Below are 24,212 nucleotides of genomic sequence, written 5' to 3'. Positions count from 1 at the left end.
CATAAATCGTACCAATGTTTTCTTAGGTCAGTCTCCCAAGGCAATAGAAATAAAAGCAAAAATAAACAAATGGAACCTAATCAAACTTACAAGCTTTTGCACAGCAAAGGAAACCATAAACAAAATGAAAAGAGAACCTACAGACTAGGAGAAAATATTTGCAAATGATGTGACTGACAAGGGCTTAATTTCCAAAATATACAAACAGTTCATACAACTCAATAACAAGCAAAAAACACCCAATCCAAACAGAAGACCTAAATAGACATTTTTCCAAAGAAGACATACAAATGGGCAACAGGCACATGAAAAGACGCTCATCATCGCTAATTATTAGAGAAATGAAAATCAAAACTACAATGAGGTACCACTTCACACTGGTCAGAATGGCCACCATCAAAAAGTCTACAAATAACAAATGCTGGAAAGGGTGTGGAGAAAAGGGAACCCTCCTACACTGTTGGTGGGAATGTAACCTGGTGCAGCCACTATGGAAAGCAGTATGGAGGTTCCTCAGAAAACTAAAAATAGAATTATTATTGATATATGGTCCAGTAATCCCACTCCTGGGCATATACCCAGACAAAACTATAATTCAAAAAGATACATGAACCTCTATGTTTGTGGCAGTGCTACTTACAATAGCCAAGACATGGAAATGACCTAAATGTCCATCAGCAGATGAATGGATAAAGAAGATGTGGTGTGTTTACATATATACACACACAATGGAATATTAATCAGCCATAAAAAGGAATGAAATAATGCCATTTGCAGCAACATGGATAGACCTAGAGATTATCATACTAAGCAGAGTAAGTCAGAAAGAGAAAGACAAATACCACGTGATATCACTTGTATGTGGAATCTAAAATACGATAGAAATGAACATATCTACGAAACAGAAACAGACTCACAGACATAGAGAACAGACCTGTGGTTGCCAAGGGGGGAGGGAAGAACTGGGAGTTTGGGACTAGCAGATGAAAACTAGTATTTATAGGATGGATAAACAACAAGGTCCTATCGTATAGTACAGGGAACTATATTCAATGTCCTGTGATAAACCATAATGGAAAAGAATATATGTATAACTGAATCACTTTGCTGTACAGCAGAAATTACAACATTGTAAATCAACTATACTTCAATAAAATATTTAAAAAAGAGAGAGAGAGAAAAAGTTTGCAGACAGAACCTTCTCAATATCTACAGAAGCAGGTATTTAATAGATTTATACTATAGATGCTCAGTATACATCAGTCCACTTCATGATCAGAATTGTTGGCAATGGTAGACAACACTTATATAAGCTTAGATAAATAATTTTTCACATATAGTTTTACAAATTTTGGAAGACCTAGTTTTATTCTTAAGGTCTGATTTGTATAGAATCAGAGAAATAATCATCTTTCTTATGAAGAAACATATAAGAAAGAATCTGAATTTTGGTCAAGTCTCCATAACTTATAGGTTAGTTTTAAATTGGTTATTTAAAAATGAATATCAGCAATTAATATTTGTATCTGTGCTGCACATCTACACATTTTAATAGGTGCTGACATGTTCTGGATTTACAAAAACCACTATTTCCTTATGCCATTTGCAACTTAAAACACATTGGAAAAATGTGAAGCCCTATATGTATTTATATTTTTTAGAAACCTGTAAAACATAATATTAAAAGAAAATATGGCCGAGAGTAAACCCCTACTCATTTTTACTGCTTTCAATATGCTTTTCCATTTGCATAGAGCTTTTTGAATTCTCAGTTATGCTTGTTTTCATTACTGCCTTTTGTTTTAGCCTTGTTTTTTGGAATTTTTTACTATATGCTAAGGAATATAAAACTGGGATACACAAACAAGGAAACATTAGTGACACTATATTTTCATCGAGTAACTCTAAAATGTTCCCACATAGGTAGGATTGTGCTGATAGATGGCTGTTTTACAGAGAGAATCTATCTACTTTTAACTATAATGTCTAAAGTGACAGAATCTCTGCCAGTACTTTCTATGAGAAGTAGTACATGATAAAAGAAAATATATGGTTTATGGAAGCAGAACAGGATTTAGAGATTTTGAAGCATATCAATATTTTTGGATTTCTCCCAAAAACTAACTCCTAATTATGAAAGCAATCATAAAAATAATACTGATTTTAATTTTGCTCTAGGAATCATGGCCTTTTCATCATATTTGAAAGGGCTGAATTCTAATGTTTGCGATTCAAAACACATTAACAAAAGGCAAAGAATTATCTCTAAAGCTTATTGCACCATAATGTTTTCCTGAGTTGTTGACAATATGTTCTGGTGAAGACGTTCACATGTTTATGCATCAAAGACTTATCATCTGAGTTAATTAAGCATGAAGCAGAAAACATTTTTGGAGCACTTGTTACTTGGACCTTTTTCATTTCTTTGTGGTGATTCACAGCACATACTGTTTGTGACAGTCACTGGGTTGCTGATAACTGAATGGGTTTTCAAGTTTGAAAAGTCTGATAAGCTTCTTGTCTCATGAGGCCAAAGCACTTAGTTTCTAAAGCTACCAGGCTGCTGTTGGTATAGTGGAAAGAAAAATTAACAGATAAGAAGAGCAAGAGCAGAGGGGGAAAGGAGTAACAGGATTTTTTCTCTTAATCTGGGAAAGCTGTTTACAGAAGTATTTTCCCTAAGCTCTGCTGTCAGAGAACCTGTCATCACATCATGACACGACTGGACTCTGCCAATGATGCTGTGATTCTATAATTTTTAACAGTAGCCTTGAAAACTGCCCAAACAATACTCTTTAATATCTATGGGCAAAAACCCACGTAGGCAAAATGTTTAATTAATTAACATGCTACTTGAGGGCAGAAGCCACAGCTAGAAATAACTGAAGTTTTGACATGGTCTTTAAAAGGCTGTAATAATTAAATTGTGCATATTATCAAAATACTTGAAGTTTCATACCCTGTTGATATAAAGCCTCCCTTCTTATAAATCCCTTTTATATTTCAGATATTTAGTGATTTCAATTTTCTGAAGGAAACACATTTTAAAAGGTTACCTAATGACAAAAGTTTATTCAACAAGCTAACAAATACTTAATTTCTCAATCATAAACACAAATGAGATTCCTTCTCCTTCCTTTGAGCTAAATGGTAAATATTACTTCTTACTCTGAAAAGAGTTGGGCCTGACGTTATTCGCAAGGTGAAACAACTCCATTCGTGAGTTTTTAGAGGACTATAAATGAATTTTTTTCTACATGTTGAATTTTCACAAGTATTCATAAAATGTATTCAATCTTCCATTACCTGTAAAATCAAATTAACAAGTTTTCATCTTGGTAGTTAACTTATAGTGATATAATTTCAAGTCTTCAAAGTTAATATGTCTATGCTGCTACAAGACCAGTGTGACACTTACAATAAGCTCTGAATTTTCCTCCTTAGGCATGTATATAGTCAGAAAAATGACAGTATCATTTTGCTAGAATTTGAAAACAAGATATAAAGTATTCCAGTTCAAAATTATTTTCAAACTATTTCAAAAAAATTATCTCTAGGTCTCTCATTTCTTTTGGTCAAGGCAACTGTAAGATAGGGGAAAACACAAACACACTAAGGAAATAACTGCCTGCAGGATACCTGTATATGAATGTAAAATTATGAGAAATTTTAGACGGCTAAGGCCAATGGAAGGAATTATCTAAATTGGGGAGGAGAGGGAAATGAAAGAAAGAAAATATATAATAAAGCCAGTCAGTATTTTTTAGCCAATTGAAGGTCTAAAAAGATGAGTGATAATCTACCACTCCTTAAAAGTGGAAATAGTCCTGAATACATGTTGAGATATCATGATCTTTAAAAGAGTTTGTATAAAAAGCCAAAGAATGCAGAATTCCATGTGAATGTGCAGTGGCCATTCCTGCAGGTTTCCCTTTCACCATCTCAAGCGTAGGATTTGATCACTCATGTATAAAGGCAACCGACAGTAACATCAGGTCCAGTGTTAACATCTGGTTGCATATGCATAGTTACCTGAAGTCACTAAATGTTTAAGTAAGTTACCACACGTTATAATTTGTGAAGAAGTTTCTTTTCTTGACCTTTGGTTGATTCTCTCCCATATGAGAATCTTAATGTATTCTCTCTTCAGAAAAAAAAAAAAAAATTATTTCCTAAGTAAAAAATAATAATGACAGGGGCTTCCCTGGTGGTGCAGTGGTTGAGAATCCGCCTGCCAGTGCAGGGGACACGGGTTCGAGCCCTGGTCCGGGAAGATCCCACATGCCGTGGAGCAACTAAGACCGTGCACCACAACTACTGAGCCCGCGTGCCTAGAGCCTGTGCTCCACAACGAGAGAAGCCACCGCAGTGAGAAGCCCATGCACCGCAACGAAGAGTAGCCCCCGCTCACCGCAACTAGAGAAAGCCCCGTGTGCAGCAACCAACACCCAACACAGCCAAAAATAAATAAATAAATTTATTTTTAAAATAATTCAAAAAATAATAATAATAATGACAAAACTGCCAAATTCCAAATTTTAATAGCAGTTTGATAAATTTTCCACTTACATAAGCAAAATTTTCTTCTTCTGTTCTCTCACCTTGACAGCGATAAAATATTCCTAGATCTAACGTATGTTTTAAATATATATTTGTTTTCACATGGGCTTTAGTGTACAAGGAATATTCATGCAAATAAACTTCTATTTAGACATACTGATATACTTTCTTCATTTATCATTAAATAACTTCGAAATATTAAACTATTATGTCCTTTTCCTATATTTCACTGGTTTATTTTAGTCAATGAAAGGTTTCTAGAACATGTGGAAAAAGACCTACACACCAAGCATATTTAAAATTGCTATGTAATACGTGTGTTTTATTATTAAAATAATGTTATTTTATTCAGGTCTACATAATTCAATCTATTTGAATTATCTCCTATTTTATGTAGAATGAAGTGATGGGCTTTTTTTTTCCACTTGTCTTCTGTACTTGTTTGCTTTAGCAAGAATCAGTGGTCTGGGAATTGCATACCATTGTCGCTATTTATCTACTTTCATCCCTTTCTTTGGTCCTATGTCTCAAAGCACCGGGAAGGAACAAAAGATTGAATGATTTGTCTTGGGGCCAAACTTCATTGACTGACCCAAAAAATACATTGAAATTAAAAATCCTTCTAACCAAACTGAAACAGCATTGTGAAAGGAGTGAGTATGAGCACTGATTTTGTACCTGGAAGCTAAGCTTTATGGCCATTTATTAGTTTCACCTTATCCATAGTCCATTGAGAAGAAAGGATAGAAAGCTGCAATTTCTAGAGGCTAGAATCAGACAATAAACAAACTGATCAGTATACAGTTTCAGATTTTGATTTTCTGAGGTTGGAAGAATGGAAATGAGATAAACAGCTTAAAAATTCTAAGAGAAAAATGGAGACTTAGTGATGGGAATCCAAAGGGATTTCATAGGCATTTGTAACTAACCTAAGACATTAAAGGGGAAAAGAAATCTTAAAGACCCTTTGTATCAATGAGTACTAAATCTGGCTATGCATTATAAAAGGCCTTGGGAACTTTTATAATATACTAATGCTTGGACACCATATCCCAGAGATTCTAATGGAACTTATTTAGAATGAGGCATAGGCATAAGCATTTGTTTCAAAGCTCATAGGTGATTCTATTTTGCAGTCAGGGTTGAGAATCATTGGTCTAAATCACTGGATAGGAATTACCTTGGGATCTTGTAAAATGCAAACTCTGATTCAGTAGCTCTGGGGTGGAACCTGATAGCCTAACATGCTCCTGGGTAAAGTCACTGCTACCGTTATTGCCACACAGTTGAGAAGCAAAAGTCCCATACTCTGTGAATTTTCATTCCTCCTGGAGGGAAGGTGCTGTATCAGGTGCTTAAGCTCCAGTCAATGTTGCCAGCAGGTTTTGTATTTTCCCCTTAACTCTAACTTTAAGAATATTTCTTTTTAACTTCTATAAACTGACCCTTTCAATATTTATCCCTCAAAGTAACACATCATTCAGACACATATTTTAAAAATAATTCATTAACTGCTATGTGTTATTGCTGGGGTTCCCAACAAAGCAGACCAAGTGACTGAAATTAGCATGTGGGGAGTGATAAGAGGCTACTCTTGGAATCAACAGCTGTGGAAACGGAAGAAAGGAGGAGGGGCAGAGGGAGAAGGTGGCCAGTAGGAGCAGGCCTTTATACTCCTGCACTGAACAGTCACTGGATGTGGGCTGCCCCAAGATGGGAATATGACTTTGGGCGAGATGACAACTGAGGGCTGTCTGACAGGAGTGCCCCCAGAGGCTGAGCGAATAAGTCCTTCAATCTTAAAGAAGGATCTTGGCAGTGCAGCATAGAGTCCACTAAAGTCTACTCCTTGTGCTTCTTGAATATCCTTATAAATTCTGGGAGTGGCTCATAGAGGATTACAGGCTTCTTTTCCTAGTGGAAACTTATAAAAGGATGGTCACTGGGACAAATGACAGTCATCACCACTGCAGCTGCTGTCAGGATTATAACTGACATCATCTCTGTCTTCTACCACCCATTGTAGATTCTTCTCTCCTAGACTAGCACTTCTTACTGGGTAGTGTGACATAGTCCCTCGTCCTTGAGGGGTCTGAGCCTTGGACATTATGTTCTCAGGTTGTGGCTGTTACACCTGTCCACTGACCATTAAAATTGTATAAGGAATTATCAAGCAGTGCCCAAGTACACGAACATATTCTTCCCTGTCCCTATTGTGTAACAGCAGCCCTACCTTCTGATAAAGCAAGTCGATTGCCCCTGTGATGAATCTTCTCATCTGCTAGCCCCTGAACAGGGGAAGCCCAAAGTTCCAGGCAGATGACACAGCTTATAATTCAATAAAGCTCTTGCTGTGTCCATGGTGAACCTGTTGTATACCTTGGAGAAATAGGACTTCTAAACCCTCAGAACCCAGGGCACACTTGACAAGAATATGTATTTGCTGTTGATGATGGCAGGTGTTTGATATCTATATTCATTTACTTTGTCCTGAAAACAAACACGAGGTTTCTGGATCAGGGAAGATTATTAATACGACAGTAAGCACATCTGTTCCCCATACCGCATTTTCCCCCTTCCAGGTGATGCAATGCGAGCCATATGGTTGGGCCTGCAAGTGCACAAAGGAGGTTTCTTGCCCCAAAGGAGAAAAACCCCAAAATTATAATTCTGGGAGCAAATAGGGATTACACACTGCCCAGCTGCCTCCCTCTCCTCCAGAGAGAGAGAAATAAACTTTATCTTCCTGGGATAAACAAATCTTCTCTGGGAAGTGAAGAGGAAGTTTCCCAATTTTTAACCCTTTGGAATGTAAATGAATGACTGACATCAGATTTTATCTGCCTTTGTAATGTAAATACACACCTCTGGGAGAGAAATTTCTCAATCTCTCCAGAGGTCTCTATTCAGTCTTCTAAATTCTAGATTTGTCCTTTAACTGAGTTCCAGGTACAGAAAAACTGGGAAAGGATAAACACAAAATTTAGAGCAGAGCTCGCCTTTGGAAAGAGGAGATGAATAAGAATATGAGGGGACGCACAGGGGCTTCAAAATATTCCTAACATCCTGTCCCTTAACCTGGACACATGAGTTTCATCTTGTTTTATATAGCTTCTATATAGTTTATAATATATTATTGTGTATGTATAAAATATTGTGAAATATGTGGTTAATTTAAAATTTTTAAAGAATATCAGGACTAGTTTTCCATGCCTCATGTTGCTTTTTATTTACATTACCAGCAGAAATCCCAGCTCACTCACACTTTGTGCCACACTGCTGTATATATCTCCTAACCTGACACAAATCTACCACAGCTCTTCAGCATCCCAGTGTTTTCTAGATTCCTCTGAAATCCAGGATTAAATATCCCCATACTATCATCATCATCACTTTCTTTACCTTGATACCTTAACTCGGGACTCTGCAAATTACAGCCAGGTCAAATTCTGCCTGATGCCTATTTTTTGTAAATAAAGTTTTAATGAATCACTCATTCACTTACATAAGGTCTATGGCTGCTTTCCCACTATAAGAGCAGAGCTGAGTAGTTGTGGCAGAGACCAGGTGGCCTACAAAGCCTAAAATATTTGCTAGGTGGACCTGTACAGAAAGTTTGCCAACTCCTGTCTCATCTAAATCCTGGCTCTTTCCTGAGATCACAGCCTCCACCTAGCCCACTCAAGACAAGGCTACTTTTTTATTTCCCTTTCATATGTACCTCACAACTGGAAGATAACACAAGGGTGTTATTGATACTTCTAAACCATGCTTCCTTCTCTTGACTTTTAAAAACACAAAATATTTGATACTCATGCCATTGCCCAACATACTTACTTAGACAGCCATAACCTTTAAAGACCTCTCACAGACAAATCTAGCCCCCAGATTACTGCCAGCCAACCCTACTGTGATTGTACATTTGACCATGCTATTATCAACAACCTCACTAACTCACCTTATATTCACATCCCTCTCTTTGGCCAGGCTAGCCCATCCTTCCATCTAATTTATTCTGCAGCCCACACTCTAATAATATTTCAACTTTAACTACACAACCAGTCCACTGTTTCATTCTTCATTACCCACCCCCACTGCCTTTGAAGTCTAGTTTCCCTCCCTAGGTAACCTAATGCAGTGTTTCTCAAACTTTAGTGTGTATATGAATCCCCTGAGGATCTAACTAAAAACGCAGATTATGATTTAGTAGACCTGGGATGGGATTTGAACTCTTCATTTCCAACCAGCACCCAGGAAGGCTGCTGTTGCTGGTCCTCAGATAACAGTAGCAAGGGCCCAAATGTCATGTTCCATTAATTTAAGAGAAGTTACAGGGAAGGTTAATCAATGGGAGATGTTGAGTATAGTGAGTTATGTCTGAGTTTGCAAATGTGTAACTCTTATTAGGCTATTTGTGTTTGCTATTTAGAGCCCATTTGAAGTTAGGTTCCTGCTTTCCTCTAGAAACTAAGAGATAAGGACTTTACCTTCCTTGATGATTACATTTCAAAGGGATGGCCCTCAGGTCCTTGAGAAAGTCATTCATGGGTTATAAAACTGGCAAAAGGCTTTTAAAAAGATTTATATCTTAAGGGGAATTTACAAGTGTTCTAAAGTAAATGCTCTAGGAAAAGGGAGATCAGGAGCTTAAGAGTCAGAAGGCTGACTAAAGTTTAGTCAACCTGAGAGAAATTTTAAGGCCATCTTGGTCAACTGCCTCCCATTTATCCTTTCTAACTTTGATTCTCCCCTGAATCAGTCAACCAAACTCCTTCTCTCTCTCTGTCTCTGTCTCTCTCTCACACACACACACACACACACACACACACACATATTAATATTTAACAGTCTAGTAGTAAGTCGCTTCCCCAACAGTACTACTCCTGAAGCAGGAGGGAAGGGTGTAGGGCAAAACCTTTAAAGAATGACATAGCCACAGGACATGACAAAAACTGGTATTAGGTCCAAGATGGCAGAAGATCTAACTTCCTGTAGACCTTGAACCTCATTATATTCTCATTGTAATACATTAGCATGCTAAATGACACACCCACCAGTGCCATGACAGTTCCAAGGCCAACCATAAAAGACCAAAAAGTGGGCGGTGGCCCAATTCCTGGAAATTCCCACCTCTTCCCTGAAATAGTTGGAATAATCCTCCCACTCATTAGCCTATGAAATTACCCAGCCCATAAAAACTAACCATGCCATATTTCAGGGCCTCTTGCCTTCTGAGATGGCCCACACTCTGTCTGTGGACTGTGTTTCTCCCAAGGCTGTTCTTGACTTTTGAGATGGACTGCATTCTTGTCTATGGAATGTGTATTTCTCTAAATAAATCCACTTAGCTATCATTTTGTCTCTCAGTGAATTCTTTCTGTGATGAGACATAAAGAACCTGAGTTTCATTAAGTCCTGAGACAAGGTGTGTGATCTTAATTAAAAGTGGTTCAAGTCCCAATCTGGGTTTAGGCTGGGTTCGAGTACTGGCACGTGGGTTCAAGTCCAATCTGAGTTGCACGGTTTCACTCCCATGAAAGCCTATTTCTATTCCAATGTTCTCTGTGTCAGGAAATGCTACCACTGTACACACCAAATGCTCAGCCAAAAACCTAGGAGTAATCATTATTTCCTCTCTAAACCTTGACATCAAATTCATCAGCAAGTCCTATGTAGTTCTACCTCAAATATATATTCTTTATCCATCCACTCATTATTTCTGTTGCTCCAATAGATATATAAGTAACACAAGGATCCATTAACTCTCATTGGTCTATTGCAATATCCTGCTAAGTAGCTTTTCTAACATTGTTCAAAGTCTTTCATACTCAAGTGATCATTTCAGTTAGGGGGGTATTTTGAGCTGGGATATTTGCATATAGGATTATTTATACGTTTGCCTTTATGAAACACTTATAAGGAATAATACAGAAAATAATGCTGTTATTTTTGGTGAAGAAAATCAATTTTGTATAGTTTATTTCCACCTAAATAAAATGTGAATTTTGTTTAAAAAAAAAAAAGCTAACATTTCCAGAAGTCTACTTCAATAACGCTCAGCTTTCCAAACACTGTTTAAAGTTTCACCAATACTTAATTCCATATTATAAGCTGTGAATTTCACTATAAGGCAGCTTTAAGTGCATTTGTATTTATTATTCCTGTAAACAGAAGATAAGCATAATTTATGTATTTGTACAGAGCTCATTTATATTCCTTAAAAAATCCATATGTTGGCTCAGAATTAAAAGTTTTCAAGTCGGCCACTTGGGGTGACAGGCTTTCCGTCCTAGAACCATGGCCCAGTTTGTCTGTAACCTCATGGAGAAGGCCCCGGTGCTGGTCAACGCTGCCGTGACTTACTCGAAGCCTCGACTGGCCACATTTTGGCACTGTGCTAAGGTTAAGTGGTTCCTCCAACCCCTGCTGAGTTCCTTCAGCTATTCAGAGCTTGAAAAACATTATCAATAGTGCTCAAACTGGTAGCTTCAAACAGCTCACAGTTAAGGAAGCTCTACTGAATGGTTTGGTGGCCACTGAGGTGTGGATGTGGCTTTATGTTGACGAGATCATAGGCAAGCATGGCATCACTGGCTATGATGTTTGAAGACCAATCTTTGCCTTATTATTTGGGAGTTCTTGGACCATGTGTGAGCAGACTGCTATTGAATAAAATAAAACAGTGTCAAAAAAAAAAAAGTTTTCAGTGTTCTAACCAAAATTTATTTCAACTTTGTCCATGAATGTTGGTATAATAATTAGACACTAAAACCTAGATTTCATTTTGTAAAAGTATTATTAACCCAAAGTAGCAGTATATGATTACCAGTCAGAAGTTATTAGATTAGGCCTTTATTCTTAAAAAGTAAGAAACATCAATAAATGGAAAATCTATTATCAGTTTTTGACATAGATTTTTTGATGTCCTTTTCAAAGACAAATATTTTCCAAAAATCAAGGCTATTTCAAATTAACAATTTCAAACCCTTCCCATCATTTTTACCAGAATTCCTAAGTCATGTTGTATGACTTTATTACCAATCATTCATAAGCACACTTAAGAACTTTTCTATGAAGTATGATGAAATTGTCCTTAAATCTATAATTTCTAAATTGACTATGAATTATGAATCTGAAGGAAAAGTAATGCCTAAAAAATAATCATTATTGATAAATAGCCTATAAGAAAGAACTGTGATAATTATGAATGTTTCAACAGCAAACAAAAGCTGAACTTAATTTGGCTTCAGAAAAGAGAAAATTTTATTAATAAGCATATGTATTTCACAGAATAGAAGGACAAAAATGCAGCTGTATCTCATGAACAAATTGAAATGTGCGGGTTGACTGTCCTCAGTCTCTCTTTGTTTTCACATTCTTTCCTTCTGTAACTTCCTTCAGTTTTTTTCTCATGCTGCAGACCAGTTCCTCTGCTTTTTAGGCAAATCCCTCTACTCTTCAGAAAACAACTGAGTTTAAGATATCTGTCTCTATCCCAATTCCAAAATTCTTAGAGGATAGATCTCTTTTCTTACCTTTTATCAAAAACCTATCTCTGGACTACTAACTTTTGCTAAATAGGTTATAGTTTTTTCAGAGTGATTACAAGGATGGATGGAAGGTAGTTCCAGAAAAGTAATACGACTGGTCAGATAGAATAATAGGTATGTAGATTTAAAGACTCAATAGTATAAAGATGTCAAGCTACCCAAAGTGATTTATTAATTCAATGCAGTTATCATTAAAATTCTATGTTTGATGAAATATAAGCAGATTCTAAAATGTATTTAATTTCTCAAAGGACTAAAAATAAATAAGTTACTGCTGAGGAAGAAGGTGGAGGGAGGACTGGTTTTCCAAATATCAAGATTTCCTATAAAGCAAAGTTATTAAGACAGTGAGATTTTATGGCAGCATAGAAGTCAGACCAATTAAATAGAATAGAGGGACTTCCCTGGTGGCGCAGTGGTTAAGAATCTACCTGCCAACTCAGGGGACACGGGTTCAAGCCCTGGTCCGGGAAGATCCCACATGCTGTGGAACAACTAACCCCATGTGCCACAACTACTGAGCCTGCACTCTAGAGCCTGTGAGTCACAACTACTGAGCCCGTGGGCCACAACTACTGAAGCCCGTGCGCCTAGAGCCTGTGCTCCGCAACAAGAGAAGCCACCAGAATGAGAAGCCTGCGCACTGCAACAAAGAGTAGCCCCCCCTCGCCGCAACTAGAGAAAGCCCATGCGCAGCAACAAAGACCCAACACAGCCAAAAATAAATAAATAAATTTATAATAAATAAATAGAATAGAGGTCCCAGAAACAGACATAATGTCCACAATGCAGATATATGGCAGTGGTGACGCTGAAGGACAGTGGGAAGCATGTTTTTTTTAATCAGTTGTGTTAGGAAAATAGTGTGTCAACTGTGGAAAAAAATTCAGTATGCCAAAAAAAACCCAACAAAACAAAAAAACAGTCATCACCATATAATATCTTGTTCCAAAGAGATCTTAATTTTTTAGATTTTTATGTCATGGATAATTTTAGAACTAAGAATAAAGGGATATTTAGAGGCTATTTTATTAGAAATTTAAATAAGAATTTAAACATGGCTAGTCCAAATTTTATTCTATATTTTCCTATTTTTGAAGATATATACCTAAAATGGACAATATCTTCTGAATAAAACCAACTTTTCATTATTGCAATGTATGAATGATGAACATATCCAGCTTATAAATATTGGTTCCAGATTGCAAATACATCTCTAATAATTTCAAATTCGTCATTACTTCTTGTTCTTCTTTTAGCACTTATATAATCAATACACAATGAAAAAGTTTTTTGAAACTTTGACAGCTCACGGTGCTTTTCTTCTGCTCCAAAATTGGAAAGTAGTCTCAGTTTTAGGTTTATAAATACGAACTAGATTGATGAAACCAGTGGATTTTGTTTCATGTCTACACCATCTATTTCCTTCCAATGTCTTTTTTCAATCTTACTCTTAGCATTTGTCCACTTATGAGCATATCAAGAACATTTTGGTAAATAAACATAATAAAAGATGAAAGAATACTGTCACACATCCTTTCAAAAAAAATTTCAGATTCTTTTTTAATTGAAATATAGTTGAATACATTATATTGATTTTAGGTGTACAACAGAGTGATTTGACATATATATACATTATGAATTGATCACCACAATAAGTCTAGTAACTACCTGTCACTATACAAAGTTGTTGTAATATTACTGTCTATATTCCCTATGCTGTAATAATTACATCCTTATGACTTACTTTATAACTGGAAGTTTGTACCTCTTAATCCCCTTCACCTGTTTGCCTAACCCTCCCATCTCCCTTTCCTCTGGCAACCAACAGTTTGTTTTCTGTATCTATGAGTCTGTTTCTGTTTTGTTTGTTCATTTGTTTTGTTTTATAAATTCTACATGTAAGTGAAATCATACAGTATTTGCCTTTCCTTGTCTGACTTATTTCACTTAGCATAATATCCTCTAGGTCCATCCTAAAAATGTCCGGATTCTTGTTGCAAAATTTTGTGCGACGATGTCATTCCAGCTGAATGACTAACTGAATGAGAATATCATATTTTCCATTTATCCTTAGAAATATATTGTTCACTTGTTGATTCTTGAATTTGAGAAAGTTCATCTCAGACATCATAATCTGAAGACTCATAGCTGAGACTGTGCTTATAAAATCTATTTCATCATCATTATTAAGAGTCTAGGGTTCACTGTGGTGCTGTCTCACCACCTGATTTATCTCCTGATTCATATCATATTTGTGAAAACTCTTCTTTCATAAATTTTCTTCTCTTCACCATTATAAGCAGAAAATTCTCAACTGTGTTCAAGAAAGGTAAGACAATACTACAGAGATGATGTTTCGAATCATCTTCTTTACTTTTTGAGAAATGGCTACAATATTTTGGATAAGGCAATAAGAAAAATAAGAGTGATTCAATGACAAAGGTTTGTTTGTTTTCATTTCAGCATGAGCCTTGTAGAAAAAAATCCATTAATCTTCTACTTTCTTATTATTTCAGTCTTTTTTAAAGCATCATTGATAATAATTGATGAGTAATGACAATCCCCACTATGATAAAATAGCCAGGTGTTTCAAAATACAGAAAAATAAGATCACTGAGATCCTGTGATGTAACTTTACTTTATAAAAGGGTTCCACGTATCATATGGTAACTGCAGATAGAATGTTTTGTTTATTAAAAATACTCCTTTTTTCCTCTGACAGACTTTTAATAAAGAATAAAGTTCCTAAAGTATCAATCCTTATATATAGTTAGAAGCACTCAAGAAATGAAACTCAAAAACAAGAAATGGGTTCAATGAGTGCTGATGTTGTCCCAAAAGTTAATTAGAACTCCAACTTTTCTTAGGGAAATTAAAAACCTAAATGTGAAAGGCAAAGCTCTAATCCTTTTAGAAGATACTCTATAAGAATGTCTTTATGATCTAATTTGGATGGGATGTGTCCTGGGCTTTGAAGTTTTAAAAGATCCCCAGTTGATTCTAATGTGTAGACAAGCTTCAGAAACAATGAGCTCAGGGAATTTTTTATTGATATTTATGAAGATTAAAGTTTAGATTTGTCAGTTTTTTGCTTTCAAATGGATCTTTTCCTTTTTTTTTCTGTTCATTAAGCAATTATTTAAGTAAAAAAAAATACTAGATAAACCATTCTAAGGAAGCTTATATTACTGTACATCTTTAATTTGCTTTAATATTGCTGTATGTCTCTATATGTATCTATTTCATGCAGACATATCGTTAAATATTATGAAGATACATACAAACATGTTTATATTTGTATCCAAATAATCATCTTTGGAAAACAAATATCAGTACAGAACTGAAAATGTACCACATTTGAAATTACTTTGAAAAGCTGGTAAGAATATCTGTGCATTTTGGAATGACCTTACACATTCTTTTTTTGTAGTAATGATATTTCAACTCATAAGTAGTCATTTTTTTAAAAAGTAGCTGGGTGCCTGAGAAAGGAAAGAGATTTTTCTCTTCTGAGGTTCAGCGACATATACTAAATTATGCCATGTTTAAATTTCCAACATTGCATTTCCATCAGACAATAGCATTGCTGTGATTAAAAGATGAATCAGAGAGATAAAATGAAAACTGAAACAGGAAATATCTTCAAGTTAGAGGCTTGGTTGGCTTCTCTCCCTTGGACTGATTACACACAATGATTTGAAATCGTTCTCTTTTGCTGCAATGAAAAGGCAACTCATTGTCACCAGAATCAATCACTCAGAAGTGAAAAATAGGCCAAATCTACACTAGCAGAACATGCAATGAAAATAACTTCTGGGCTTCCCTGGTGGCACAGTGGTTGAGAGTCCGCCTGCTGATGCAGGGGACGCGGGTTTGTGCCCTGGTCAGGGAGGATCCCACATGCTGCGGAGCGGCTAGGCGCGCGAGCCATGGCCTCTGAGCTTGCGTGTCCGGAGCCTGTGCTCTACAACGGGAGAGGCCACAACAGTGAGAGGCCCGCGTACCGCAAAAAAAAAAAAAAAAAAAAAAAAAAAGAAAATAACTTCTGGTTTTAGAGAGACCCATGATCAACTGAGATCCTAAAATTATTGCCAGCCAAAAGAATTGGGGTCTGTTAATGGGGAAGTTAGACTTCCATATATATTTTATACAGAACAACATGCCCAAGTTCCCCTATATATATTGTTTCATGAACTATATTGTGTAAGAAACTGCGGTGCCACAGCAACTGCTATATTACTGTGTATCTATCACTTCTATTTCTTTTGTGGAATATCAAGACTTCAACATATGGATATCAACAGGACAACAACGACAATTTCATTTTATCCTTCCAAGAGATGCTTTAATTTTAGAAATAATAATAACCAACCAACCAATCAACAAACAAGGAAACAAACTATTTTTATCATTAATTGGGCTTATGGCACATTAAGGAATGTGTATGTTGATGTGGAGGAGTTAGATCTCATGGGGGATTAATGAGCAGATTAAGAAAAAAAATCATTATGAGGAAGCCGACTGGCAAAAAAACACCACATGCCAGAGGTGAGGGAGGGAATGGTGGTCTGAGGTGCAATATTGAGGCTGTACTGAAGTATCCTTTTCTAACCATTTGGTGGTGTGATGTACACTGGGGCAAAAAAGAGGCATATGTATAAATTTAAGAAGCTGAATTACTTAAATTCTGTAATACCTTAGACCCCTAAACAGTATCTCTAACAAAAGGCAGAAGATGGATGCAATTATTCTCTCTCTCACCTGCCAAAGCCATCAGAGCACTATGCAAGTAGTGTATTTCCATTGGCACCTGGAGAGGTCAGCAGGAGGTAAACTTCACTGGTATATCTCTAGCGCATAAACCATAGACTATCAAGCTCCAAGCTATATAAGTTTATTAGAGGTGAGAATAGCTGAATGTTTCAATATATGTGTACATATAACTTTATATCCTATTTTTATAAAAACTTACAATTTCCTTTAAAAATTTTGGCAGGATTTTTCCTCATTTCCAATCTTGGTTGTTCTTTTTCTTTTCCTTTTTGTGTGTTTTATCTCCTATGGTCAAATTTTCCAGAGATGTGCTGGCTTTATTCTTTTTATTCTTTTAATTATTCACTCAATAGACCAGTTATTAGTCATTCCTCTATTCTGCTTTTTCTTTTCTAATCAATGTGTAACTTTAAATTTTATCCAATTCCTTAAGTTTTTATAAGGTTTAATCTTTTTTAAAGCTTTGAATAGTTATTTTAATAATCTCATCTTTTATTAAAACAATTTTAAAAGCAAGAAACTTCCTATGAATAATATTTGGGCTGCATTGTATTAGTTTCAAAATGCAGTGCCATTATCTTTACTTTTTTTAAGTACTTTTACATAGAAAATGTTATTTTATTCAAAGGTATGTTTAAATACATACAATTTAACTACATTATTTTTAAATTTTAAGATAAGGTAGATCATATCAATGAGCACACAAAGGACTGTCATACAGTGCTGTCTACCCCATGGCTACTTGAGTCAATTGTTTGGTTCTTTTCATTTTTATGTCATTATAATAGAAGTGTGGTTTTATTATCTATGCAATCCAGTTCAATACCTGTCAATAATACAGTAGATATTAAAGACTACCTAATAACCTTAAGTCTAACTGGTTTCTTCCAAATATTTGAAAACCATGTGAAGCATCAGCAGAAAATTTATGCAAGAACCATAAGTCCTTTAAACATTATCTCTAACAGAAGCCAGATAATGTTAAGCTTAAATATGTTAAAATGTATTACCATTTATAATACTTCCCATCATAATTCATCCAGAGAGATATCTTCAAGGTATCATTGGAATTAATTAGTAAAAATTCATCCATTGGGTTTGGATCACCAATAAGCAGAGCATTTATCTGTGTTTGAGGAGACACATAATAGATAATCTGCTCTACATAAGGTGAGGTAAGTCTGAATGATTCTTCATTTTTTTTTTGCTTTTTTTCTGAGTATGGAGCCAGTGCAACTTTATGATGTATTGCTACACCCTACCAGCAATTGATCATTCACTATTTCATGTACAGATAAGGCATTATAACAGGAGCAGGGCTATATGAATGGCATACAAGGATGGTATAGCTTCAAGTGGACTCTGAGGATTAATATCACTAATTTTTATAGTACTAGTAAAATGAATTATTAAAATATTTAAGATATGTAAACAAGGATATGTTAGTATTAAGACAGAATAAAAATAAACTTTGTTTAAAAGTGAATAGCTGGTTGTTTAGAAACATCTAACATCGTACCTTCAATATTAACATCCTAGAGAATTTAATTTATAATAATTAGCATGATTATTAAATATAGTCATGTGTCATGGTTATCTTAAAGGTTTCTGAATATACAATCTGAGTGCAAAGAGTTTAATTACACTCATTCATAGATATTGTATCATATTCCCTTTAGTCCATTTAAAAAGAGGAATAAATGTCCTCTGAAATATCTTATAAAATATTCTTAATATGGAACAAAATCCAAATAGAATGTTTTTGAAAGTTAAAAGAAGCTAATTACCAGTCCCTTGGAAGTCTTTCTGAAAATAGCTTTTAAATCTTGCCAGATAAGTAGCAGCTTGCCCAAAAGGGGAATAGAGGAATTATTCATAAAATGGCATTTTACATCTAGGAATCTTTCCTGGAAATTAAAAGCTGTTTGGAGAGATTACAAGGCTTTGGGGAAATGGGCAATAAATTGTAAACATCTTCCTAGATTATAGAACAAGATGTAAGGTCATTTTCAATTTTAAATGAGGAACTTGTTTAGGAAAAGGATTGAGAAAGACTGGATCAAGGTATATTAAATAGAGTGATACTTCAGCTCCTACAGGAAATAGGTACTTATATTTAATGAGCTATTATTTTTAAATTTGTTGTAATATATTCAGTTATAATTACACATTTGTGTTTGTATTTGTTTCTGTGTTTGTATTTATATCCATATTTAAGGTAAATAAAAAATGCTGAAATTGTGGCTCTAGAAATTATAAATAATTCCTGAGAGACATGTGATCAGATTGACAAGAGCAGCAAAAACATGTAGAAAAATATATGCGAGGGGGCAATGTAGGAATAAGATTGTAATGGGGGCTCCCCCAGCCCCCAAAGAAACAGCTATAAATCCTGCACATAATGCAAAAGGCAGCTCCTTGAAGACCCTGGGGAGTGAACAAAAGCTGCAGACTGGGAAACCATAACAGGATATCATTAGCTTTAGAATATTATAAACAGATTTTGTTCCAAAGAGGAACAAAATCTTTCATTTGTAGGAGGAAAGACAACAAAAACTGTCAACTTTAAAGTACTGGGAAAAAACAACTGCAAAAGGGAGAAAGAAACAGAAAACCAGTGACACTTAAGGTGCAGGAAATTATCCTGTGCCTAAAACTACAGTTAAAGCGGGTCAAGAGCAACTGTAAAGGCCATAATTCCATTATTCAGGTACTGGGATGGCCAGGATTAAGACATAATCAGACTATCAGAAAACACTCGCCACCATGCCATGTGCGACTAGGATAACAAGTGCAAATTACAAGTAATGGTTGGGCCTCCTGGGACAAAAGCAAGAGGCAAATTTCAAACAGGCAAAATTCACACTGAAAGCTGAAGGTGCAGCTGACACTGAGAAATGATAAATGGGTCTCCACCCTAAACAACCCTCAAGCAAACTGGGCCCCCCACCCTAAAGGTACTGCTGGAGGAATCTGAAGCCTGTGGTGCACTGTGGGTAACTACAGCAACAACAAATCTCAAACCCTGCCCAAGCCCTGACTACATTAATTCAAACACCTACACTAAAAGCCGAGCAAAAGGAAAGTTATACCCACCTCACTGTAATTAGTAAAAATGTCTTTCAAAAAAGCAAAGGACAAATAAAGACTTTTGCAGATAAACAAAACTGGAAAGGATGCATTTCCATCACATCTACACTAAAAGAAATGTTAAAGGAGGCTCTTTAGGCCGAAGGACTATGACACCAGACAGCAAGATATGCATCTGCACAGTAGAAGAAAAAACACTGGAATAAATGAAAATAAAATAAATTTTACTTTATTTTTTCTTATTCTTAATTGCTCTAAAACATAACTGTGTGATTAAAAATAGTATGAAAGAGTTGTATGTCTATAGTATGTGTAAGAATAAAATGTCAGACTTCTCTGGTGGTGCAGTGGTTAAGAATCCACCTGCCAATGCAGGGGACACTGGTTTGAGCCCTAGTCTGGGAAGATCCCACATGCCGCAGAGCAACTAAGCCTGCACGCTACAAGTACTGAGCCTGCACTCTAGATCCCGTGAGCCACAACTACTGAGCCCGCACACCACAACTATTGAAGTCTGCGTGCCTAGAGCCCATGCTCTACAACAAGAGAAGCCACCGCAACGAGAAGCCCACACACCGCAATGAAGAGTAGCCCCTGCTCGCCACAACTAGAGAAAGCCCGCACGCAACGAAGACCCCACACAGCCATAAATAAATAAATAAATAAATAAATAAATAAATAAATAAATATTTCAAAAAAGAATAAAATGTATACCAATCATAATACAAAGGATGGGAGGAAGGAATTCGGAATTTACTGTTATAAATTCCTTACACTATATGTGAAGTGGTATATTATTTGAGGGTAGAATGATTAATTAAAGATGTATATTGTAGACCATGGGGCAACCACTAAACTTTTTTTATCTACTAAGTTGACCTAATTGACACTGAAAGAACATTTTACCCAACAACAGCAAATACATATTCTTTCAAATACACATGAAACAGTTACCAAAGTAGATTATATTCGGGACCATAAGACAAATTTACACAAGTTTAAGAGAATAGAAAGAATACAAAATGTGTTTTCAATAATATAATTAGACTAATTATCAATTACAAAAACCTATTTGGAAAAATCCCATGAATACTTGGAAGTTAAACAGCACCCTTCTAAATAACCCATGCATCAAAGATGAAATATTAATATACACTCAATTTTGAATTGAGTGAAAATGAAAATACAACATATCAAATTTTCTGGGGTGCAGCCAAAGTAACACTTATAGGAAAATGTTTGGCACTGCATGCCTATATTAGAAAAAACAATAAAGAGTCAAATAGTAATTTATGCTTCCACAGTAAGAAATTAGATAAACAAGAGCAAACTAAACTAAAATCAAGCAATAAGATCAGATAGTAAAGATAAGATCAGAACCCAAGGCAGTACGGCATTATGCAAACGATAAACACATCAATCAGTGGAGAGCCCAGAACAGACCCATACTGTCAAATGATTTTTTTTTTTAAGAATAAAGGGAAGTCAATGGATAAAGAATGGTCTTTTTCAAGAAATGCTGCTTGAAAATTTTGACATCCATATACATAATCATGTACCTCAATTCATATCTTACACTTTATGCAAAAATTAACTTACAATGTGTTGTGTCCTTAAATGTAAACCATAAAATTATCAACCATCTAGAAAAAACTATGATAAAAAAGCTTTATGACCTTGGGTTAGGAGATAATTTTTAAATACAACACTGAGGGGAAGAGATGAAGATGGTGAAGTAGTAGGACGTGCAGTTTACATCTTCCCACAAATACATCAAAAATACATCTACATGTGGAATGATTCTCACAGAATACCTACCGAACGCTGGCAGAAGACCTCAGATTTCTAAAAGGGTAAGAAAAATTCCACATAATTGGGTAGGACAAAAGAATAATGAAAAAAAGAAAGAGAAAAGAATTGAGATGGAACCTGCATCACTGAAAGGGAGCTGTGAAAGAGGAAAGGTTCCCGCACTTGGGGAAGTGCCCTCACCAGCAGGGAGATCAGCCACGACAGAGGAGGAGATTTGGAGCCTCGGAGGAGAGCACAGCAACCGGTTTGTGGCAGCCAGAACAGAGAGAAACCTGCACAGACAGTCAGTGCCACTGCCCTGCACTCCCCAGCATGAGAGGCACGTTCACTGGTGTGGGCAGGGGCTGGGTGCTGAGCTTGGGCTTCAGAGATCAGACCTGGGGAGAGAACTGGGGTTGGCTGCATGGAAACAGCCCGAAGTTGGTTGGAGTCTGGTGTGACCACAACTGAGGTTGTATGTGGAGGAAGCCCTGGCCCAGCTTAGAGGTCAGACATCATTGTTTTGGGGGGTGGACAAGAGGAGGGACCCGCCATTGCAGCTTTTTTCCCTGCACATGCTCTCAGGCAACAGGACATGACCTACAGGAGCTCCAGGAGCTGTCGCGAGCTGTCATTGTTGTGGGCTGTGGGAGCACATGCAAGCAGCCACCACCACCCTCCCAGGTTCCAGGAGCAGTTGCAAGCCACCTCCACTGCCATCACAGTTTCCGGGGGCACAAGAGCTGCCACCACAACCTAGAGCCCCAGGAACAGGGAACACCTGCCAAGTCTGCACACACCCTATCAAAGGGATAACAGCTAGCACACACTGAGGAAAGAGATGGCAGGCATCCTTCCTAAAAAACAGCCCTTACACCAAAAATATTAAACCCACACAAGCTACACAGGGAAGCTCCAAAATGCATACAGCCCTCTAAGACCACAGTAGACAACTGTTTCTCCTAAACTCACAGAGTAAGAAAAATACAAGTAAAATGAAGAAGCAGAGGAACTGCTCCCAGTTAAATGGCCAAGAGAATTCCCCTGAAAGAACAAATAATGAAAGACACCGATTTCAAAAAGGAGATAATGAAAATACTGAAAGAATTAAGAAAGGCTATCAACAGAAATGCAGAGTACTATAAAAAGAAACTAGAAACTACCAAGCTGAGCCAAGAAAAATTAGAAAACTCATTTGCTGAGACAAAAGCTGAGCTAAAGGCAAAGAATAATGGAATGAATATTGCAGAAGAACAAATAAGTGATATGGAAGACAGAATAAAGGAAATCACCCAATTAGAACATCAGATAGAAAGTCAAATGGAAAAAAATGAAAGCAATATAAGAGACCTATGGGATAATATAAAGAAACCTATGGGATAATATAAATGTGCCAGTTTTCACATATTAGGGCTCCCAGAAGGGGAAGAAGGAGAAAAGGGGATTGAAAATGTATTTGAAGAAATTATGGCTGAAAACTTCCCAAAACTAAAGAAGGAAACAGAAATTGAGGTACAGGAAGCACAGAGGCTCCCAGACAAGATAAACCCAAACAGACCTACACTAAGACATATTATAATAAAAATTGCAAAAGTTAAAGAGAGTATTCTAAAGGCAGCAAGAGAAAAACAAAGTTAATTATAAGGGAACCCCCATAAGGCTATCAGCTTTTTTTTCTACAGAAATATTGCAGGCCAGAAGGGAGTGGCAAGATATATTCAAAATCCTAAAAGGGAAAAATACACAACCTATAATACTCTACCTAGCAAGATTATCATGTAGAATAGAAGGAGAAAAATAATTTCTCAGACAAGCAAAAACTAAAAGAATACATCAATACTAAACCTGTCCTAAAAGAAATATTGAAAAGTTTTCTTTAAACAGAAAAGAAGCAAGAATCTACAGGAAAGAGAAAAACACAATTGGGAAGTAAATCACTTAAATAAGTATACAGATTTTAAAAAAACATATGAAACATTTTTGTGAAAACAATGATAACTACAATGAACAGCAAAAAGATAAACATGAAGATGTAAAAGAGGACATCAAAATCATAAAATGTGGGGGAGGAGAGTAAGAAAACGTAGATTCTGGTTTTTTTAGAATGTGTTTGAGCCTATATGACTATCAGTATAAAGCAATTAGGTATAGGAAGGGGTTAACATACTTGAAAAACAGGATAAGCACAATTCAAAAACATACAACAGATTCATAAAAACCAAAAAAGAAAACACAAGCATAAGATAAAAAGTAATCATCAAACCACAAAAATAAAAACAAAAAGAAACAAAGAAGAAACAGAATCAACTGGAAAACAAGGTTTAAAATGGCAATAAATACATACCTACCAATAATTACCTTAAATGACAATGGACTAAATGCTCCAATCAAAAGATATAGAGTGGCAGATTGGATAAAAAAACAAGAGCCTACAATATGCTGCCT

At 36.0% G+C, this 24,212-nt stretch overlaps 1 protein-coding gene and 1 long non-coding RNA gene across 2 annotated transcripts; one reads left to right on the top strand and one right to left on the bottom strand.

Annotated features, from left to right (window-relative positions):
- Positions 1-5,310: 5,310 nt before the first annotated feature.
- LOC125963683 (uncharacterized) lies at positions 5,311-9,830 on the bottom strand. The gene is made up of 4 exons (XR_007476035.1): positions 9,764-9,830; positions 7,426-7,520; positions 6,794-7,050; positions 5,311-5,327 (listed from the first exon to the last, which is right to left on the bottom strand). It is a non-coding gene; the product is annotated as an uncharacterized LOC125963683 (long non-coding RNA).
- Positions 9,831-10,857: 1,027 nt separating this feature from the next.
- Positions 10,858-11,167, top strand: LOC101278807 (ATP synthase subunit g, mitochondrial-like). The gene is given in 3 exon segments (XM_033428485.1): positions 10,858-10,963; positions 10,966-10,989; positions 10,992-11,167. Coding segments are annotated over 3 exon segments (306 nt in total).
- Positions 11,168-24,212: the final 13,045 nt, after the last annotated feature.

Source organism: Orcinus orca, chromosome 2, assembly GCF_937001465.1.
Source record: "Orcinus orca chromosome 2, mOrcOrc1.1, whole genome shotgun sequence".
In the NCBI taxonomy this organism is placed as follows: domain Eukaryota; kingdom Metazoa; phylum Chordata; class Mammalia; order Artiodactyla; family Delphinidae; genus Orcinus; species Orcinus orca.
Note: the sequence above shows the minus strand (reverse complement) of the source record. Positions and strands in the feature narration are given on the sequence as shown.